Source organism: Myripristis murdjan, chromosome 20 (genome assembly GCF_902150065.1).
Source record: "Myripristis murdjan chromosome 20, fMyrMur1.1, whole genome shotgun sequence".
Taxonomy (NCBI): domain Eukaryota; kingdom Metazoa; phylum Chordata; class Actinopteri; order Holocentriformes; family Holocentridae; genus Myripristis; species Myripristis murdjan.
In genome coordinates, this window is record NC_043999.1 from 16,446,414 (window position 1) to 16,469,495 (window position 23,082).

Consider the following 23,082-nt stretch of genomic DNA (forward strand, 5'->3'; position numbering starts at 1 on the left):
CACTGTCTATCTATCTATCTATCTATCTATCTATATGTGTATATGCCTTTGTAAACATTGTTCATTATCCAGCTAGACATTTTTTAAGCCTCTTATACACAGCTCAATATCTTCAGGAGGTCGTTTACACTCAAATGTAATTGGCACTGAAGCCAGCATGCAGTGCAGCTTGCCTATACGCTGTCCACTCCTGTTCCTTTCAGTACTGAGTTGTCCTTCAGACGGAGAGCATCACCTTGATGTCTGCTCTGATCACCGGCAGAGGTCACCGATAATGATCAGAACAATTTCTACTGAGAACTGAAGGCATCCAGAGCCCCAGTGGCCTCAATTACTCAGAATGACGGCATTGATATGAATAATGCAGCGGTCCCCCGCCTTGGCCTGGATGTAGGCCTGTGTACATGGAGGCTTGTTCACATGAAAGAAATAGGGGTGTAAAGGTTCTTGTGAATGATCAAAGCTGTGCAGGAGTAAGTGCAGCATTGCTGAAGATTAAACAGCAACACATTGTACACTGGTCATCCAAAAGAGCTTAGTCACTGAGCTCACACTTTTCCCAACTTAATTCCAAGTTGCTCTGCATGTAACCCCGTGTGCCCTTCACTCTCAGCTGGCATTTTTACCCACTGTTTCTATGTTTAATGGTGTTTGTGCCTTGGATTTTTGGCCCTGGGATGTTTTTGCTCCAAGCTGCTCTGACGCAGTCCAGGGGTGTTTGATCCTAATGAGGCTAACATGGGTAATTAAATGGCTAGTTAAAATATACAGTAGGCAGAGTAAATGACGCACACAAGCATTCTAATTCAGCCTTATCCTGAAATATCTCATAGGCCAAGTTTTGTTTCTACTTACACTTTGGTGAATTCTGTGCGGGGTTGTGTTGCCATCTGTAAGCTGTGCAGGGCAGCGGCTGTCGCAGGGCCTCTTGTTTGATGGATGGCCCTTTATTTGGTCTATATGGCATTCATCTTCATGTGCAATCTGTTATCCCTGCTCCTATCTCACACCACGGACCTGCTCCAATATACCATCCTCCTATATAATCTGTAACCAGATTATATAGCAGCCATCTGTGCATAACCACTCTGTTGTGGTCTGACCTTATTCACATCATTTTCATACAGACACACTGTAAATACCGCCCTATTATAAATTTTACAGTCACAGTTTTGATGCTTTTTTCTGATTTTTAATTTAACATTTAAAGGCACACTTTGCAAAATTGAGGGCTGACTGATGTGAAGACCATTTAGATTCAACTGACACAAAAATAAAGAATAATCAGTGAGTTGGAAAAGCCATATAGACTCAACCATCAAATTTCATCCTTATTTCCCCTTTAAATGCTCTGTTTATGTGAAGAATGAATATTTATGTGTGACCCTACAGCTCATAAAACCATTCAAATCGCACAATTTCGGCAGAAAACTGTTAACACTCTCAAAATCAAGTTTTTCTCCACTTTTTCCTCACACTTGTGCAGGATTTCTTTTTTAAACAGAAGGCGTTGATTAGATAACCCACTACTGACACATTTTTCTTTCCAGTACGCTACTACAATTGCTAATCTGTCATACTCGATACTGGACTAAGAAACTGTTTCTTACTATTACCGCTGTCTCAGTGGATGCCAGCTTCCAACCTGAAATAAAGACTGAGACACACACAGAGATGAACTGACCAGGATGAAAACAATGGGAGACAGAGGCAAAGCCCAAGTCCAAAGCAGAAAAACTAACAGTGGCTGTGAATGTTATTCCAGACTAAAGTAAAAGTCAGAGAGTTTTCTTCTCTTGTGTTGGTTTCCATCTCTATCCCTCCATCTGTCTCTGTCACCACAGCACCAGTGATGGCACAGAGAAAAACGCCACACTCTAAATGAGAAAAGAGGGGCGAGAGAGAGAAGATAAATGTGTGTATGTGTGTGTGTGTGCATTTGGTTCTTGTGTATGTGCACCTACTGTGTTTTGTTTGTGATCTGTGTACTGGGCATCAATGATTCATTCTCATCTGTCTCCCACGCGCTGTATGCCAGACTGAGCTGAGAGAGTGAGGTTTGCTCTGCACTGGCATGTGTGGCGTGTGTGAGAGCATACACTTAATATCAGCGGACACACAAAGTCATTGACTCATGTGCACTCATAAACGCATGCATGCATATGCACAAAGGCAAGAATTGTTTTGCAATGGAGTATAGCAGTTTTCCCTCTTGGTGTACCTGTTTTCTCTCAGCCTGCCTCATCTATTTCAACTTCAGTTTGTGATTTTCCACATTTCTCAGAATGACTTTCAACAATCCCCAGCCAATGTGTCTTAACTTGTTCCATTTAGCTCTTGGTAATACTTGTAGGTGGTGTGAGCAATAGTGATGTAAAAAGTGCAAAATGTTGAGTCTAGAAAGAATCCCTTTTTCCTTGATTATGAGGGACTGACTGAAACTTTGAATTGCATTCTAACTGCACTTAAAATGTCTCAGTGTGCCATTACACTGGCGGTTTAGCAGAATATCTGGATAAACTCAGTTATTTCTTAATGATTTGCTAATATGCAGAAGGTTTTGCAACATGATAATTTGTGGTTTGATATTTCCAGATCGAGGAGGGAAAGACAAACATAGACCTGGGGCCTCATTTATCAACCTGTGCGTAGAAAAGGTTCTAAATTCTTTCGTAGGAATGAAACTTAGAATGTGTGTAAGTACAAAAAAATCCGTATTTATCAAACGTGCGGACACCGGTCGTACGCACACCAGTAAGCAATCTGTGATGATAAATCCCACCTGTGCGAAACTGCCATGCTCGTGCATGGTTAGGCTCATTTGCATTCAGAAACGCCTCCAATTGACCATATATGGTAGCAGCAATCCCTTTAAGAGCGCATGAATGGATTTTTTCCTCGGCTTTTTAGCAGGCCTATCGCGCGCTCAATGATGGTTCTTGAACGAGCATGAGCCCGGTTGTAGCGCTGCTCCTGCGGGGTCCTCGGGTTGGCTCCGGGGGTCATTAACCACGGCTTCAGTGGTTATCCCCGATTACCCATAGAGCCGTTATAATAAACCATACGAAGCCCAGAAAATAATTTCAAAACGTTGTAACACTCACTAATAAGCCAGCCATCCTCAAGAGCTCCTGCTTGGATGCGCACACCCACAGAGCTGTTCTGCAGAATGAATGAGTCGTGCGTTCCTCCAAGCTACCGGGCAACAACGTTTAACAGAGACATATTTGCATCGCAGATTATTTGTGCATTGGTTGAATGAAATTGGATTGTGTGGTGGTGTTTTTATTGCGATGTGGGTGCAATCTATGGCTCCAATTATGTTTGGGAATCCGGCGACGGAGTGAAATCCTCGTTGAATTTCGGCTTGTTGGTGATGTCTGTATGAGAACTGAATATAAGTTGGGGCCAGAGAAATTATTGCATCCAACACTGCCGGCATGATTCTGTTTAGTGTCGGCTGCGAAATGCCGCATATGTCTCCAAACTCTAGCTGAAATGTTCCGGTGGCCAAAAGTCCCAGGGTGGACAGGAGCTGGATGCGCACTGGGATGGCTTTGGTGCGTTTTGTCTCTCACTTCAAAATTGGTTGTAAATCACGGCATAAATCCATCAGTATGTTTTTGGGGAAGCGGTACCTGCTGAGATGCCACTCTGTGCTCTCACTGTCAGCACGCTCTTTGAAAACGGTTCTCCAAATCCTCCAATAGTGCAAGATAAGCCATGGCACTTGCATTTCAAGTTTTCTTTTCAGGTTGTCCTGTCACAGCTGTCTTTTATAACTTGTTACATCAATTATTGAAATTGTCTGCTAAAATACTAAATTAGATTTTTTTTATGAATTAGAGGAAACAGGGAACGTGTGAAGTTGCTGAACACTGTGACTCTCTTCGTGCGTTCTATTTGTGGTTTCACTGTTCTACCACTAGGTTTTGTGTGTACGCATGGTAAGAGTTGTACTTAAATTTACACATGTTCCTACGCAAAAGTACAAGTTGATAAATCCCATACTTTGCGTGGGAATGTTCTTACGCACCCATTACGCACACATCTGTGCGTATGCACGGTTGATAAATGAGGCCCCAGGTGTTTTTGACTGGTTGTGACTCAGCGACCACCATCTTGACTAAAAAACAACCAGCTGACCGCTGTTAACCTCTCAGACAATAGCTCACCTTATTTTATTTATCTATTTATTTAGTTATCTATTTATTTATTCATTTTTATTCAAACTTCCAAAAGGGTTCTCAACGGCATAACCAATTAGCTGGTTTTACATGCTTGTAAGTGAGCATGTGTTTATGTATCGGCAGTCTAGGAACACATGGGACCTTAATGATGCATGAATTTTCTTGAATTGAATTTTCTAAATTTTACATATTGGAAAGAGTTTTATTATTCACAAACAAGGACCAAGGACCACCTGCAGTATCTTCACGGACCACCAGGGGCCCGGTGACCATCAGTTGAAAACCCCTGCTATAGACGACAGACAGACAGCGAGACGGAGAGCGAGACAACAGACAAAGGAAGGAGTTGTGAGAGGAGTCTGCTATTCCAGCGGTGATTTTGTCTCTTGGTTGGTGTTGTGTGACTAACTTGATGGGAGCTGCTCCCAGGATGAGGACAGCCAGAGGCTTGTTTGGGAACTGGGCCATTCATTGGTTTCTTAATTGGTGGGAGTGCAGTGAAATGGCTAGCTTTATTGGCCTGTTTTTTTTTGTTTTTTTTTTTTGGCTGTCTTGCCTCCAATGAAATGCACTTGAGAGAGAGAGAGAGAGAGAGAGAGAGAGAGAGAGAGAGAGAGAAGGAGAGATGGCAAAAGAGAGAGGAGAGAGAATGCAGCCCTCGGGCGACAGCTATAGAAGAATCATTTTGATATGAAAATACTTTTATACACACACAAACACAATGGAAGCTGGTTTGTGAGGAGCTATTAAAATGTCTTCATCTGGGGCCAGAGAAAAGCTGAGGTTTCTTCAGGGCAAGGCCGTTCATAATGTTTATAAAGTGGCTTGGTAAAATAGTGAGAGAACAATGCTGCTGTTTATGGAGGAATATGGATTTTGAAGCCATGTGGTTTTATAAGCAGTCTTTATGTCCCATATGTGGACGTTTCTGTGTCAGCTACTGTGGCGTTTTGAGTGTGCACTTAAAATGTTACATATACATAATCTCCATTCTCTGTAATTGCATGGGCCCTCTGGTGTATAGAGCATTAAAGCTCTGTTCATGTGATAAATTGCAGTGATACTTTAATGGGAGATGTCTTTAAAGCCAAGGACATGTGCTGTAACTATGGCACAAAGGCAGTCTGAAGCCTTTTTAATCTGGAGAGCATTTTCATTCTGCTCAGGCAGCAGGCACGTTACTGTCAGCTTCCCATCATCCCCCGGGGCTATTAGGAAGTGAGTTGAACTTTCTCATTTCCATTCCACTTGGCGTGCCTGTATTCTCCGCCATATATGGTCACGGTACAGGTCATTTATATAGATAGGCCGGCGACAAACACCCGACTTCATTTCTTTTATGAATCTGTCTGTGGCATTTTGAAGAGCTGTGCAGTAACGCAAAGATAGTCTCGAGACCCATCCTTCATTTCTGGGGCTGCTGCTTGCTCTGTAAGCCTCTTTGAAACGTTCCCCACATGCTGTATGTTCCTCTGCTGCTGAGGAAAACCTCTTTCACAGCTTCCTGGCTTATCAAGCACCTTCAGAACAGAAGGGGAAATTGAAGTGGGAGAGAGAGAGAGAGAGAGAGAGAGGGAGAGAGAGGGGGAGAGAGAGTGTGAGCTCACTTAAAGGAACAACTGCAGCCAGAGATGAAAGATAGCCCGGCTGCTCCCCCCACTTCTCTATTGAAGATCGATCCGCATGGATTACATAGACTGGGGATGTGCTGTGAAAAGGGCTTCTAAAAATAGATTCTGGGGAACAAATGCCCCATGTGCCTGCAGTCCGTGATGCCAATCGACCTTTCTTCTCAACATCTGAAATACTCTCTCTCTCTCCCTTCTCACCCCTCCCCACCCCACCTTCCCCCCTCGCTTCCCCTGCCCTCTCTTTCCCCTCCATCGGTCTTCTCTCTCCCCTCTCTAACAGGTGACAGTGTGTGTGTAGGCTCGTGTCAGTCAGGTTTCCTCTGGGACTGATACTTTGGGCACATAAAATTCTGGAAACTTCAATATCCCATTCCCCCGTTGTCCTGTTTGTCATTTTATGAAGGCGACCCGTTCATTGTGTCTTGTGTCTTGAAACCAGGTAATGACCTTTTGTCTCATGTTGCGAGCCTACCCTTTTTCTTCACATCTTTTCTCTTTTGTCTCCTGTGTTCACTTTTCACAAGGACACTTCAGCTGGACAGATTATTCTTTATGGATACATTGGAGGATTGACCCTGGCATTCCATGTTAGCAAATCATTAAGTCTCAGATTAGTCTTATTTTTTAGTGTTAAAGTTCTTGTTTTTCTAAAAAAAAAATAAGTGGGGAAAAAAATCTGCCAATGTGATGATGGTCCCACTTGTCTCCAATGCTAATCAGCTTGTTTCCAGAATTGTCTTGAATCAAGTTTGATTTTCCCAATAATAGTGGGCTGACATGCATTTTTTTTTTACCCTGTTTCAGAATATTCATACTTCCCAGCAAACCAAGCTGGTTCCACTGGCAGATTTTTACACTTACTTTGCCGACAAAACAAGATTTTAATGCTGAATATGGGACTAAATGACTTGATAAGATGGATTTTTTTTGCAGTGTGTAACCACTAACCCACCCTGTTCAGCATGCTACCTTGCATACTGTGCAAAAGAAACACCACAAAAAAGCTTAAAAAGTCATTGTGTAATCACTAAAATCCTGTTATTTCAGTGGATTTTCATTTCCTGGCTGAGGTGTTTGATGACAGTAAGAGGATAAAACCAGGGTTTCCACCCTGACAGTGGCCTAAAAAAACTACAGAAGCCACCTTGCTTATGCCACCATGTTTTGAACTAATTACTATCACAGGCTTTGTAGGTTTTGCAGAAGACATTTAGCAAATTGATTTTGTTTACACTCTCTGGCCTTCTCCCAACCACTAATCATATTTGCTCCTCATGTTTTTGACTCTTCATAATTGCTCAGCTTGAGGCTGCAGCTCCCTCCAGCCTTGATTTTCGGTAGTATGGTCAGATATAGAAAGGCTTGAGTGATGGAAAGCGTAACAACAGCCTAGTCTCTCACTGGGTTTTCCCTATCGCTGGACTGCTGCAGAGCTCTGCCTCATCATGTTATGCCTTTAAAATCCCATGTGGCTCTCTGGCAATACAGAAGCACGAGGCTGAGGGCAGATTATCTCACTTTCCCATATGCTCCATACATCTACTCTGAAATATATTTAAATATGTTGCTGCCTGTGAAAAATCTGGCAATGTAGCTCTGTTATTTCGTGGAAAACAGCATGACAGGTTCTCTGAGGCTATGTTCTCACTGCAGACCTTATGCTCAATTTTGAGGTTTTGCTCAAATCTAATTTTCCATTTTTTTCCCCTATTCTGTTGTCTGACTACACACATTCATCTTTGAAAGTGACCCATACATAGTATCACTTTGGCCATCCATCCTGAAACGACCCACGTGCGCTAAGGATCAAAAACTGAAAACATCACATCTGGACAGCGTGGAAGCTGCCAGAATTATAGTTCATGCCTTAAGCCTGACAGTTTCAAATACTTGTCAGTAACAATACTGTAGGTTTGTTTGAATAGAGAACATCTCTTTGTAGCTTCACTGGCTCTACACTGGCTGCTTGAGTTGTTTGCCTGCATGTTTTTCCAGCCCAATGGCAGAACCAGGGCTCAAGTTACTGTATGTCGTAGCCAGTGAGCTCTGAATAATCCATTTTCCAGTGTAATGAGTATTATTTACCTTAACGAGATAAATGGGCTAAAAGAAACATGTTTTCCAGAAGAACAGACGGTATGGTTGCAGTACACCACCAAGCCACCATACAAGCTTTTCCTTGTGAGAGCATGTAAACCACAAATGTTCAAACCCATTTGGAAGATGAAGCCAATACTTATAAATATAACAACCAATGTTATATTTATAACAAACTGAATAGAAAATAGTAGTCTGGACTCGCTGAAAAAAGGCCACTGCTGCCGTCAGGGTCTACAAGCCTGGCTCGTTTTTTTTTTTTTTTTTTTTTGGGGGGGGGGGGGCGGGGGGACAGACGCTTGTCTAAAGCAGCTTTAGACAACTTGAATTCACCTGCTAGCATGACAGCGAGCACTAGCTGCTGTTTCAGGACCCTGGACAGCGCTGTTTGCTGGGCATAGTCAGGCTCTTCGTCCTGGCGCTGGGCCAATTTGCAATATTGTAGACATCTCAGGCAGTTTCAGGATGTTGCAATCTACTTGATACATTTGTTGCAAGTTGTCGGCTGCTGTGTGTTTTGTGTTGAAGTGTTGGACCATGTAATGAGCTCTCATGCATATACACACACACATACAGCAAGTGCACCCGTTAGACTATGTGATCAAATCAAAATGGAATCTATTGTATACCTGGTGTATCAATATACTCAATATCAGATATCAGTCTTTTACATTAATAAAATGTGAAAGGAAATCTATTTTGTGACCTGGTTTTATTTCATAATTAATTGTTAAGTAATATTTTAAGTTTAGCATTTGTTTGTGCAGTGCAAAACTAAGGATAAGTGCTTATAATACATAGGGAGTGTGAGCTGCTCTATATGACTTCTTCACTCGGGTTCTTCTAGCCATCATCTCTGTGAGAACAGTTTGTCCTAATATACTGTAGCTCTCCTCCATACTGTGCTGTGGGCTCTCCCAGCTGCTGACACATTCATCTGCAACATCCTGAGTGGTGAAGGCCTGGAGCGAGCCACAAGAACAAGGGAGGAAAGGTGGGAGAAGACAGAGAGAGGAGGAGAGAATAGATGACAGATTGAGGTCTTAAAAGACGGACAGATTAGGACTGGGCAATATATTCATATTATATTGACATCATGATATGAGGCTAAATACCAGCTGGGATTTTTGATATCATAATATCATGGTATATCATGAGTCTTGTAGTTGCCTGGCTTGAAAGGCTTAAGGGATGCAATTTTTTAAGTGATTACTCTTTTGTAGCTGTTATATTATTTGTTTGTGCCTGCTTGGTCATCATGATTGTTTAGCAAAAAAATTTTCTTGTATGTAAATTTCATATGAAAACGCCAACAGTCATCCGCACAATACTGTCAAAAAATAAATATTGAGGTAGAGATATTGTGATTGTTTGATTTTGTCCATATTGCCCAGCCCTAGGACAGATATTAAGGAAAGAGGAGGAGGAGGAGGAGGAGGAGGCGGTACGAGATGGGAGAGGGGATTGTCTGAGCAGTGCCTGAAGCTGCACCACTCCTAAATTTAGACTTTTTTAAAAGACACGAGTGAGTGAAATGAATGAGGCAGAGAACCCTGTCGTGAACCTGCAGTGGCTGGCCTGTGGATGTGAATGTGTGTGTCTGTGTGTGTGTGTGTGCTTGTGTGTGTGCATGTGAGTGCGTTAGAGTGTATCCATGCATCCAGCGAGCACAGAGACACACTCAGGCAGAGAGAGGAAGAGTTAGAGAAGAGAAAGAAAGAGACAGCAAGGAAGAGAAAGAAGAATATAGAGGGAAAGACAGACAAAAACAAGCAGGAGTTCATCTCTATCCATGCCATTATGCAGGGTGAGTTCTTTTATATTCCTCGCTTCCTGTCTGAATGGCAATAACAAACACGGACAGGTGATCAATATCCCAGCTGCTTCCCAGAAAGGTTATTTAGGGGACTGGTGCTGCGTGAGAGCTGTTTTCCAGCCTGATGCAAACCAGACACTGTTTTAAATAATACAGAGGAGCAACGTCGAGGTTTGCTGAAAAGCACACAGCCTTTTAGCGCTTGACCCACAACCTTTGTCTTTTGTGTTTTGGTCTTTTCTGCCAGCACTGACGACAGCAGAAGCTTGTTTGTTATAATTTGATGCAGCAATAGAGACTGTAGCTCCAGAGGGAATCTGTGCACCACATTAATACTTAAAACATGCATAAGTATTTACAATAAGTAGCGCATGTGTGACAAACCGCGAGCCGTCACACATATATAAATACTTAATACATTGGTAAACATATTAAAATACACTGGTAAAGTCAAAGTCATCCATACGCACAGCCGCTCACACAGTCTCTAGCACTTTTCCTTGCACAAATAGTTTTTCTTGCTCTGTTTTTTTTTCCCCCTTTCACAAAATACTGCCGCTCGCAACACATACAGACTGTAAATCCCCTTTTCCCTTCGCACAGTCTAACTAATCTTCACTGATGCGTACAAATACAGGACCGCAAAGGAGACGAAGGACGCGGATGAAAGACCATTAATTCTTATTTGGACTTAGATTTTCTCAAAATCCTCGTAACAGAACTTGATTAATATTAATTTTCTCTCCCCGTTGTGTGCTAAGTTTGTTTCTGCGCAGGCCTTTCCACAGCCAGCAGTGCAGTTGGGTACCAGTGAACATATTTGTTTAACACACTTCATTTTTATGTTACATATGGGGGAGCAAAGTAGATTAGCTGTAAGGGGCCAGGAGGTAGTTTTCAATTACAACAAGCATTTGCAGTGCTTAAGTGCCCATGAGCAAGGCACTGAATCCCTACCATGCTGTTTTGTAGCTGACCTGTGATCTTTGACCTCCCTGTGGACAAGGTCAAGTGAAAAGATGTATGTCTCCTCAGGGACTGTGAACAGAGAGTGTGTTTGAAGTGAGTGTTGCTATTTGGATATTGCACTATGCTTTCAGCCTCTCATTAGATTTTAATTGATATCTCATTTCTGCTTTCTGTTAAATGTTAGTGAGTGTTAGCATGAAATCATTTTAATGATTTTCTCTCTCTTCCGAATTAAAAATAAAATTCTACATGATGTCTGAAGAATTCCCAATTTGAGGCCTGGCGCTGGCTGAAATCAGAGTTTATGTAAACACAGAGATAAAGTTGTTGAAATGGAAGCGAGACTGTACTAGATACAGCAAGTCCTCAGGAAAGTTCACTCATTAAGACCTCACAACTTGACGGCTGCAACTCCCCAAACGTCAGGGGCCTTTGATCTAACCCTGGAGCTGAGAACAATCTCATTTCTCATCTTATTTTCTTCCATTAACAAGAGAAATCACTCCGCAAGTCTCCAGAAGAGAACAATTCATTTGATCTTCTGTTATAGCAGCCCCCTCCCCTCTCTTTCCTCTCCCGCTTCCCTCTCTGCTCTTTCTTCTCTCCTCTCTCCTCAACAGAAGCCGAACCAATTCATTAGAAGGCTCAGAAAGTCAATTATGTTAATAGTTGCTTTTGCCAGGGGAAGTGCAAACTTGGCAGAGCTACAAAGTACTTTTTCTCACTTCTTCTGCATATTTTGCTATTCAGAACACAATCAGATCGATCTTAAAGGACCAATACAATATTTTTGCATATTTTAACCCATTTCACCGCGCAGCGCACACACCTTGTCTCACTGCCAACCACTTTACAAAGCATACCATTTTTAGACATGAATGTTTACCTGATTTCTCTGTTTTTAATTAAAATGTGAGTGTGATAAACATTGATATTTTCTCCTCAAATTCACTACTGCCTAGGTTAATATTTCCAAGTATAGATGTCATGGAGGTTTAAACTTAGTTTGTTAAACAGTCTTTGGTTCAGGAACTGTTTTGACACGTGCATTACTTCCAAACATAACAGAGAGGAATGGTGCAGTCGTGCTGTTGATAAATCTGAAAGATGAATGTTGTGTTTGGTAGTTAGCCAGCTAACTAACACGACCCCTTTGAGACATCTAGATTTTCAGATCAGTGCCAGCATTAAACTTCATTACCATGCACCAACTTAATAAACCCAGTTAGGATGTTCACTTTGATGGATTGCCTTTCTCAAACATGTTTCAAGTTGATTTTTATTTAATTTTTAGATGGGAAAAAAATGGCTGCCTGGGAAGTAGGAGGAAAGCATTCAAACATTTAAAACAGTATGTCACTGTATGCTCTGGAAAACTGGTCAGCAGTAATCGCAGAAATTAAATGAGTCGAACCGTTGTAGGATGTTGGTTCTCAGGTTAATATTTCTGGGTTCACCTTTCCAAGGCGACAGCTGGAAATGTTCAGCTGATGTCACCACATCGACAGAAGAGTTTGTTTGCATCGGGAGAACTGATGCACAACTAACGGACACATGCTCCGTTTTCACAAAAAAAATGAATAAAACAATTAAGAAAATAACTTTAGGGCTCTTGATTTTGATTCAGATTTTTCAGAACACTTACAACACAACCTGCCTGGTAGGTTGTTGGTGGCTTTGCCAGAACATTATTCAATAATTCTCTTAACAACACAGCAAATTAGGACTATCTTAGCTCATATCTAATTAGCTAATATTAACATTTGCCTAAAATAGGCTGTGAATTAGCTGCCGATAATATTTAAATAGCTTTAGCAGTGCGGCAATGATGTTAATTAATTTTGTGCTTTCATTTTAACTTAACCCTTCATTGTTGCTGTGAGCTGCTTGCACTGTGACAGAGACAGACATAGAGAAATCTACCAAACGGTTAGGTGCTTGTTTTGTCACGATGGAAGTGTCTGTAGTGACATCAGTTTAAAGTATACAGCTGTGGCCATGGCAAGGCGAACCACCTGGAAATACTCTGATCAGCCATGAAACCCCTGCCATGCTAGTTCTATCCATTCAGTGTGGTAGTGATTTAAAATGTACTTTAATTATAGTAAACGGGCTAAAACATGAAAAACCACCAGTGTGGTCTTTGAAGAGGGACAGAGAGGAAAAGAGAGGTGGAGCAGAGGATGAGAGTGGAGGTTTCCAGGCAGCGTGGGTTAAAGGGAGGAAAGAGTTGCTGGAGTCAGGGTAGACCGAGTGTCAAGAGACCATCCAGAGGAATCCCTTTTACTTATTCATGCAGTAGCTGAGCATCAGGGAATCTCCCAGCCTCATTATGAAATGTGTATTTGTAGAAGCTTGCCCAGCAGTGTAGCTCTCGCATGAAAGCCTCTGCTTATCCACTCTACTCTCCTCCCTTCTTTCTCACTTCGTTTTTTTAGATCGCATCACTCTAGGGAGGCGATGTCATGCTTCATTCATCGAGACGCCCCGCTCCGTTGTCCTAAATCCCTCTGTTCTGAGAAGGGAAAGCTTGGCTAATTTCAGCGAGTTAGTGTAGCCCAACATGTGAGGAGGCAGATGACTGAGCTGAACTTAAGTTTCACTCCTCGTCTGTTTCTGTCCGGATTTTAAAGGCAGGCTGTGAAATGAGCGCTTTGCATTACTGATGTAAAGAATCAGATGTTAAGATCATTCACTGTCTGTGCGTGCACACATGCACCATGTATACCTACTGTAAATTAGATCTCCAAATTAAAGCTGAAAACAGTTTAAATCTCCCTCTTGAAAGCACGTTGTGCATTCCACTCAGGCATACAGCTTAATAAAATGAATTGAGATTCCACTGAGAAAACCATATCTCTCCCTGCCCTCGCTGCACTTCCTTGTTTTTCAATATACCTCACAGTTCAAAGGTTGCTTTCTCTGTGGCTCCAGCTCATTTCAGAGTACAGGTGGAACCTATTTGTACTGCTGCCTTGTGGATGATGCCAGCCCAACAGTGTGTTGCTATTCCAGGGTCATTTATTTTGCGCCATCCTCCTTGGACCCAGGGCGAAATAAAAACACCCGGGCCTCTTCATTGGGGCTTGGCAGCCACCATTAGAGCAACTAGGCTGACCTGTGGCATGAATTAAGGAGCCGAGGCCCATTGAGCAGCCCAGCTGATAGAGGCCGAGGATAATAAATCCACTGAGAGAGGAGGAGGAGGGGGATGGGGCACGTGTGTGTGTGTGTGTGTGTGTGTGTGTGTGTGTGTGCATGTATGTGAGTGTGTGTGTGTGTTAGGACGGGGGGGTGTTTAAGAGGGAGGCATGGAGGATGTGGCAGCCCAAGGAGCCTCAGGGGCACTCAGGATCCCTTTATTAGCTCGGCTATTTTCACCCTCTCCTTCAGCGGTCTGTCTCTTTATTGAGTAGAAGCATCAACAAGCACACACACACACACACACACTCACACACTCACACACACTCTCATATATGCTCATATTCCGTCTTGTCTTTCATTTTCAGTGAGATGGAGTCGATGCTTATGGGGGGAAAAGTATTTTGAATGCAGTGGGAGAGTCTGTGCGTGTGCTGGAGGTCATGTAGGACAAATGCTGCTGTTCACACACATGCATGCTTAATACTTACATATTTATCACGTGCACTTCTAAAAAATACTGACATTAAGGCATGTGCTCTGATTTTGTTGGTGTGGATATGCGCGTGAGGGTCTCAGTTTACCCAAAAGGCATTCCGGAGGAAGCAGGAGAGAGTGTGGTGATGCATGCTGCTGTCACTGCATATTTTGCATGTACAGCATTTGCAAATGATGCATATTTGTGTCTGCGCGTACATAGTAACATCAGTGTGTGTTTGTATTTAATATGAGTGCCTGAGCAACACATTTTAAAATCCTACATGGTCTGTGTCTGTGTCTATCTTTGTGTTTGTAAAGGCTCACTAATGTGTGTGGCAGATTCTCTCAGTGCCGTATGAAAGAGTGAAAGGGGAGCAGGAGGGACTGCAAGATTAAACGCAAAGTTGGCAGAGTTTCATGCAATCCGCTGCAACACAGGCGCAAAGGGAGCGCTTTTCTGAACACTTTTCATAACACACTCCATTATGAATTTCTGCTTATGTAATCGACTGTTCTGTGCTGATGTCTGGTTGGCACTCAAACAGCCACCAGCCTCACACCAAACTGTGGAGAAAAGCCTGGAAAAGGATGTGACTTCACAACTCAAAAACACACACACAAACACACACACGCACACACACACACACACAAAGCCAAATGGCAAATGAGAGTGAGAGAGGCGCCATTGGATCGGATTAAAAAGCCAATTATTTTCTTCAAATCATAAAGCCGGTCTTTAATTGGGAGTGTGACTGTTTGACAGCGAACATGGATCTTTTATAGAAAGTATGTTGCTGCCGTGACACACAACACAACACAACACAACGAGTTCCCGCCTGGCTCTCGTTTATCACTGGAAAATGTTCCATAAGAATGACTCAAATCTTTCTTAAAACGACAGAACAAATCCTGCAGGCCATTTTCTCTCTTTGCTAATAGAAAAACATCAAATTAAACAAGGATGTAATGGGAAACCTGGCCGCGTTTCAAAGTTTGAATCCTGGAACAATTATAATAAGATCTGCTACTGGCCAGTTTTTGTGCCATCTGTTCTATTTGACTTAGTTTCTTGTTTTTCTTTCTTTTTCTTTCTCTTTTTCTTTCTGTCTTCCTAATTTTCTTCTTTGCTGTCCCTCCTTCTCTGTTTCTACCTTCCCGCCATCCATTCTGCTTTCCTTATTTCCCTTCTCCTGTCCTCCTGCCTGTAGGATTTTGAGGACCCAGTCCCTGGAATGGTATTATAACAACGTGAAGAGTCGCTTCAAGAGGTTCGGCAGCGCCAAAGTCCTGAAGACCCTGTACAGAAAACACATTATAGAGAGAGGAGCCCTGTCTGATCTCCCAGGTAACTTCCTGCTCTCCTGCCTTTGTTTACATGAGCCTCCCCATGGTCTCAATTGTCCCTCTACATTTCCTCTCAATTTTTCACTTTCTTTGATTTTTATCCATTCATCTCTCTCTCTCCAGCATTATATTTGATTTTAAAGCCGTATTTTTGTTCCTCTGCACTATCATGTGATTTTGTGACCAATGCAGTTTCAGTGATTTGGCCTGAGTCATGACATCTCCCATCAAAATCATTTGTCCATCTGGGTATCAGCTGGTTAACATACCTAAATCTGACAGAAACAAGGTTTTGGTAAACTCACATTGCTTATTAGTTTTTTTATTTTTTTATTTTTTTTGCATCATCTGCTGCTTTTTTCACACATTTTGTCCCCCCACTCACTGATTCACCCAATTGATTTTTCACTCTCATGCAGAAAGACACAGACAATTACACACGCTCTCATTTAAACGGCGTCTCGTTGTCACAGCACACACTCATTTACACACAGAGACACGCACGCACACACACACACACACACACACACACACACTTTCACAGATAATAATCCCTAGTGTTAAATTCAAGGTGGACAATCTTGATCTGCAGTTTGCAGCTAGAGCAGTCTTTCACCCTGTAATGGAAGAGAAATTGTGTCTGTGTGGCTGTGGTAAATGTGTGTGCGTGTGTGTGCGTGTGTGTGCGCGCTTGTGTGTGTGTGTGTGTATTGTCATGCATGTGCACTCTTTGAAGAATGGTGTTAAAATCGGAGTCTTTTGCCCCGGGGACTCCGCCTGCCAACTAATCCATCCAGTGGCTCAGGCCACTTTGCTTCCTCAGTGAATTGTTCCCGTGCTGGACAGCAGCAGGGCAGCTTTCATCCAGCCCCCTCCAGATGCCATTGTTTTGACCCGGCTGCAACATGATCTGGCTGCCTCTGTGGCTGGCTACAAGGCATTATTACAAGCCCCGGTACACTGGATTAAATGGATGAAGAGAGCACAGAGGGGGTAAATCAGGTCAGACGCTCGGGGCAAAGTTGGGTGATGAAGAGATGAGATGATGATGAGCAATTTTCCAAACTTACAGTACGTTTCAGTGATGTGTGCTTTGTCCATAATGTACGTAGTGATTTAGCAGAACCTCCAATGTGCACAAAATTAATATTATGGTAATCATCAGAAATTATTTTGATAGTACCGGCCAACACAGAGTACAATAAATTTTATATTCAAAAGATCCTCCCCGCATAGTTTATTTTGTGAAATAGTCTAATTAATATTTGCTTATACAATCATTTAAACAGCAGAACTGTGCATCATGTTAACTTGATCTCATTATTTGTCAGTGATATATTTCTACTGAAAGACAATAAGCAGAAATGTAGAATTTTTGCTCATCCCTATGATGTAGTCCTTGCATCACTTTTTTTTATACGCTTGTTGCACTTCTGCTCCCAAAACTTATTGGCTGAAAAGTTTTGCAGTGCTATTGCAGGACAGATGCAAGACCGGGTGTGGCATCTGTAAGAGCTGCCACTGTGGAGCAACATCAAAATGAAGAATAAAAATGAACAAACACAATCTCGGTTTTATACCTATGTAAATGTATCATATTTGTTCATTTTTATTCCTCATACTGAGTGGGGTTACTGGTCCTGTTTAGCATTTGAGCTGGACAGAAAACTAAGTGAGGTTAATATCAGATTGTCAACATGGTGGAAATTAACACAATAACATCATGACTTTCTTAAATTTAAAATAAATAAATAAATAAATAAATAGATACTTAGATCTGGAATGTCATGGCTAGATAAGAGTCTATGAGTATGTTGCCTGCTACCATGTTATTTCCTACATTTTTGTTTGTTTTCCAGATGCTTTATATGCGTCAGTTGCAGTCCTCTGTATTTTCAAATGGCAAGAACTGAGACTCTGACAGACAATTTTGACATTTGACAATCCATTTTCTATGGTTTGGACAATTGCAGTAAAATGGTAAAATTGCTCTTCAGATGGGCAGCTTTTCCAGGACTATAATGGTGTTGCTGTGTTTCTTGTTGTGACTGGTGATACCCCCGCCGCCCCCGCCCCGAGTTACACCTGTCCTGTGCAGGCAACCTGATCCTTCCTCCTGATTTCCATCTCTTCCTTCAGCCATCCTTTCTGTACATGTTTCTCTCTCCTTCTCTTTAATCAGCTCTCCACTTTTCTACATCCCCCCACATTTTCCCTTCCCTTCTCCTCTCTTCTCCTCTCCTCTCCTCTCCTCTCCTCTCCTCTCTTACATCATCTGGGGAGGAAAAAGGATTATGTGGTTTGGCTGCTGGTGTCCCAGCTCACATGAGCCCAACAGATTATACTGCTTCCAGGTCTCAAATACTCACATCTCTGCTCCCGCTGGCCGCCTAGCTGTGACTGGCTGGCTTATGGCATGATTGCGGATATACTGTAACGCCTGTGTATGTGTATGCGCAATTTCTGCACTATTGTATGTGTTTGAGTGCTTGCACTATTGTATGTGTTTGAGTGCTTGCCAGTTGTGTGTGCACGCTTCATTAATGCTTGGATCACATATTGTTTGCTCGTAGAGTATGAAAGTGACTCTGATTTACTGACTTCATATCTTTGAGTTATAGAATCATTTTTCTATCCATCGCTTTTGTCTGCTTTTGTGAATATTTGCATACTCGTTCATTCCTGCCTCTGTTTTTATGAGTGCTGTCCATGACAAGATCCTATTTTACATCCTGAGAGTGACCCCTCCCCACCCCGCTTTCATGCTATATATCACACTGAATAGGCAGAGATTGTGAAGATGTTCAGGGAATAAACCAAGGCCACAGCTGTCCAAATGGAGAATTGGATTTTATTTATTTGACAGAACCTTTCTTTGAGGTCATTTTATTTGAACAGATAATGCGGCATCTCAAGTGTTTTGACAAGTCGGCTGTATATAAGGGTCAACAGATTATCATTGTGCTGAAATGAAATTTGCTTAGTTCAGGTAGTGAATCACGCTTTTTTTTTCTTTCTTTCTTTCTTTTTTTGTTTTTGTAATTCAGTTAGGGCTGGAACGTAGCTCTGAGTTTCTGAACAGCTGCATTATGTAGCCCAGAAACACTCCGAGAGTCTTGGCACTGCATTCTCCTCTTTAGTGCATATAGAGACCGACCACAGGAATGTTAAACATCCTTATAAACTGTGTCCTAGCCATATGTGAAATATAGGCTGCTTTTATATGTGCTGTAGTAAAAAAAATGCTTCATTTATCACCAAGGGTCCAATGCTAGTAAAATCAATTGTGGACCAGTGTGAAATTGCAGTTGACATGACAGTCTGGGAGAGAGATGTGATTGTTTTACATCTATCATGTCCCTAGAGAGAAGGTGTGACCTTCAAACCAACAGGAGAGAGCAGGAACTCAGCTTTCATGCCCGTTATCTCCAGCAAAAGTGAGGAAGGCTTTTCTGTGACCTGCATTACCAACTGTCAGTCTGTCATGTGTGTGTTCATGTATGTGGATACGTGCGTGTGTGTGTGTGTGTGTGTCCATCCATCTTGAGGAGAGAGCGAGAGAGCCAGTGTGTGCTGTGCTGCATGAAAGATCTGCCCCCTAGAGAGTTTTCACATTAAACATGGACAAAGCGTTGGTGGAGCCTCCACGCAGCGCACCACATATAACCTGAAGCAAAGTGCAATAAAAAAAAAAAAGAGAAGAAGAATGTGAAGGAGAAGGTGGTAAGGGTTACATAAAGTATCTCAGTGGCCCTCCCCAGTAATCATATCCATCCATTAGTGTTAACCGTTGCTGTTTACCAGGTTCAGATTCGCTATGGCTACACAAAACTTGAGTTATTTGGTGTTTATCTATAGCAGTTCAAAATTTCCCAAAAGAAAACCACTTTAATGTTCCTACACAGAGACTTAAAGTGTGTCTTTGCTACTAATTGTTAAGTTATAGTAATCTGATTTACCTCATATCTACCTCATCTTCTATGGTGCAAATGTGACAGAAAAGCATATAATATTTCTGTTTGTCTGTTTCTATTTGTGCCCTCTCTCTAAAAAAGTATTACTTGAGCTATCTATTTACCTATCTATAGATATATAGATATTTCTTTTTAGATATTTATTTGGTAAGTGGGATGATAGAACCTGTGCATAACACAAAAAGTAGTGCCATCACGATAAATAAGTGTAATCACTGTAGATAATAGTTGTCATTTTTATACCAGCACAGAGATCCATTCAATATGTGCAGCATCGTGTTTTCTACCTTGCTAGTCTGGTTTCACTTGGATGAAATGTTGTCATGGCTGAAATGCAATATGAGGAGTCTGTTATGGAGTATCAAAAGCAGGGATCATGTTTTGTTTTTTGTAATTTTTTGACACACAAATCCTATTCATTTCCAAAGGGGGATTACTGCTGTCCCACTTTTTTTCCTGCCTTTTGTGCTCGTCGTCACATCCCTCCTAATGTCTGTGGAAGGCTTCCCACCTATCCGGTTCGGAGACGCGGACTTCGACTTCAGCTTGAAATGTACTGGCATATTATCCGCCTCAAACATACCGGTCTCTCTAATGAGAAAATGAGAGTGAAGAGGAAGAAAGAAAAGGCAGTGTGACGCGTTGAAGTGGTTGAAGTGGGCTGCAACTGCTTTTTCAGAGTGGCAACAAAGGAAAAGTCCATGCCCTTGCCTTTCCTATTCTTCTTCTCTCTGCCTCTGCCTTTCCATCAACGTCACTCTATTTGTGTGTGTGTGCGCACATGTGCACCATATATCTGGGGTTAATGCTGTCAGAGAGGAGAAGCCCAGACAAATAAACAGACAAATAAACACGTACACACACACTGGTGTATACAAACCCATCCAACCCAGTGAAAAGCGCACTCTGTCAGTATAAAGCCACTAAGATAACGCTGTGGCAGCCGCACCTGATAGTGCCGCTGAATGCAGTGCTGAATTTTATGATTTAGCAAGACAGCCTTCATAAAGACATAACAAAAACGTATATGTTGTGTTCTGATGATAACATTCCCCTGATTGCAAGACTGCATTTAATTCCCGTTTAATTTACATCTCGGTAAAGGAATTGTCAACTTATAACTTGTTGTGTGTGTGTGCCCGTGTGTGTGTGTGTGTGTGTGTGTGCTTGCATGTGCTTGCTGTGTATCTTCCTCTCCGTGCATGACTCATTCTTTCAGAGAGAATGAATAAGTGCCTACACATGCTGGATTCGGGCTCCAGTCAATAAATAGGAGGTGCAGAAAACGATCACCAGAAAATCATCACTAGAAGGAAATGCATCATTCATGCATTTTCCCTGTGTGATTTCTACCTGCATTGACAAAGCCAGAAGGAGGTTGTTTTCAGCCTTGTTTGTTTGCTAACAAGATATCTCAGAAAATTACAAACTGGCTGAAATCTGGTACACAGAAAAAAGCCTTGGCCCAAGTATCAGTTAATTAGGATTTGGCGGTGATCCGGATCCGAGAATTCCCTCATTAGACAATGTTTGTTGTTTGGCCGTAACTATTGTGCTGATGAGAATGTGCCACATCCTGGACTTCCAAATCAGCCGCTAAACAACATGGCAATCAAGTAGCTATTTTGCCAGAAAATCAAAAATGGATTAGAAACAAGCACATGCCTATACCGAGGCTGCATCTTTTGCAAGTCTGAGAATTGCTTATTGCTGGCAGAGATTTGCGCTCTGCAGGCTGCCTTCTAGTTTGCAGATCCGGAGGGTAATTTTGGTTCATCATCAGCTTGCTCCAGGATCCGTTCCAGTAGGTGCTGCAGTTCAAGCATATAGCTCTTATGTGGGTTTTTATAATGAAGATGTTTGGGTTATTGTGCTGGAAATCCAGTTGCTTTTTTGGGGTAGGCTGAGCAATAAGGTCAGCTGATGAATTTCCATTGCATTTACATTTTTCTCACTGTTTACAGCTGTTGGGGGCAGCACAGCTAAATGAATGCAAATGAAACGCTGCATTCATGAAGCCTTACTGATTTTATTTCAACATCAAGGGAACAGAATGAAAGGAGAGGATCCTAAATGATAATTAGGCTTCTGAACTTGCAGTGAGAATCGTATGCCATGTTAGTCTGATTTATTTCAGCCAGTGATCGTTCATTTGTGCGAACACCGGCTCAGCCCTGAACACTGAGCTATAGGTGAAACCAGTGAGTCAGTGGTGCTACACTGTTTGTGAGGAGTGACCTTGGCTCGGCCTCTCTTATTCTCTCTATCACACTGGAATTAAACCGCAGCAGAATATTTTTAGATATTCAATCTAAACCATCACTTCATCCTCCAAGTGAGGTGCCTTAAAAGAGAAAAAAACAACTTCAACTTAAGCGCTTCAGACATTTATAGGCGTATTGTTTTCCGCCTGACCATTTCTGTTGTGTGTGTTCTCCGTGCTGGAAGTGTGGTGACTCAGAGTTCAGGGCTCAGTCAGGGCAGAATGTTAAACAGGAGCCCAGAGCCACTGCTGTCACCTGGCTGCAAAACAAACCACCACAGGGACGGGGCAGAGTGGGAGCATGGGGACGGAGGATGCAACGCACTCTGTGTGTGTGTGTGTGTGTGTATGTGTGTAGTACATATGTACAGTATGCAGGCAGCCGGCTTGACACTGTGTGACCTTGAGCAGCCTATCTTGGTCCAGCCTGTAGCCCGTGGGTTCACCGTCGTGTTGATCTGTCTGCTCAAATGCACTAGTGTAGGAAAATTATTTATTTATTTATTTATTTATTTATTTGAGGGCACTATTTGCATCCTCGATCTGATTTGTACAGGAAGTTTGGTTCTGTGCAGGGAGTTTTTCACTATGAAATATTATATTTGTATTGTAAACTGGCAAGTATTTATACCATTATCAGTGGTGCTAGTTTGAATAACAGCATCATACAAGCCCCACGCTTTATTCCCTCTGCCACAGACCTGCACAGTGCCATTTTCCCCTCAGTGTTACAAACCAAGCCACCCTTCACCTCTCAGTTGTTGAGTTTTTTTTTTTTTTTTTTTTTTTTTTTTTTTTTTCTTGCCGTGGTGATTGTATTAGTTTGTGTAAGATTGGCCTTCCGCAGTTGGCTGCTTGCAATCGACATTTTTTACTGCTTCAGGCTGTATTCTCAGTTGTTTTCTGGCAAAAACACACCCTTTTTCTTGCCCAGAAAGCACTGAAAGTATTTGGCCAGTCATGGGTTCCCATGGATCACCTATAATATGAAAATGTAAAAATGAAATGCAAAAATGGTACTTTGAGGGCATGTTCCGTCCTCTCATTTTGTATTTCACTGGCATTTTATGAACTTTTACAGGCAGTTTTGCTCTGGGCGTTTGTTAATTTCTGCATACACACAAACACACACACACACACACGCACACAGAGTTTTAAACAGGCATTTCTAGTATGA

The 23,082-nt window shown here is 42.1% G+C and overlaps 1 protein-coding gene across 2 annotated transcripts in view; it reads left to right on the forward strand.

The window, feature by feature from the left end:
- The window catches only part of myripb (myosin VIIA and Rab interacting protein b), a 131,759-nt gene that overhangs the window by 78,745 nt on the left and 29,932 nt on the right, over positions 1–23,082 (forward strand). For both annotated transcript variants that reach the window (XM_030078842.1, XM_030078843.1), the window contains exon 4: positions 15,533–15,669. In XM_030078842.1, the coding sequence (XP_029934702.1) occupies positions 15,533–15,669 (137 nt within the window). The remainder of the gene's footprint in view (positions 1–15,532; positions 15,670–23,082) is intronic.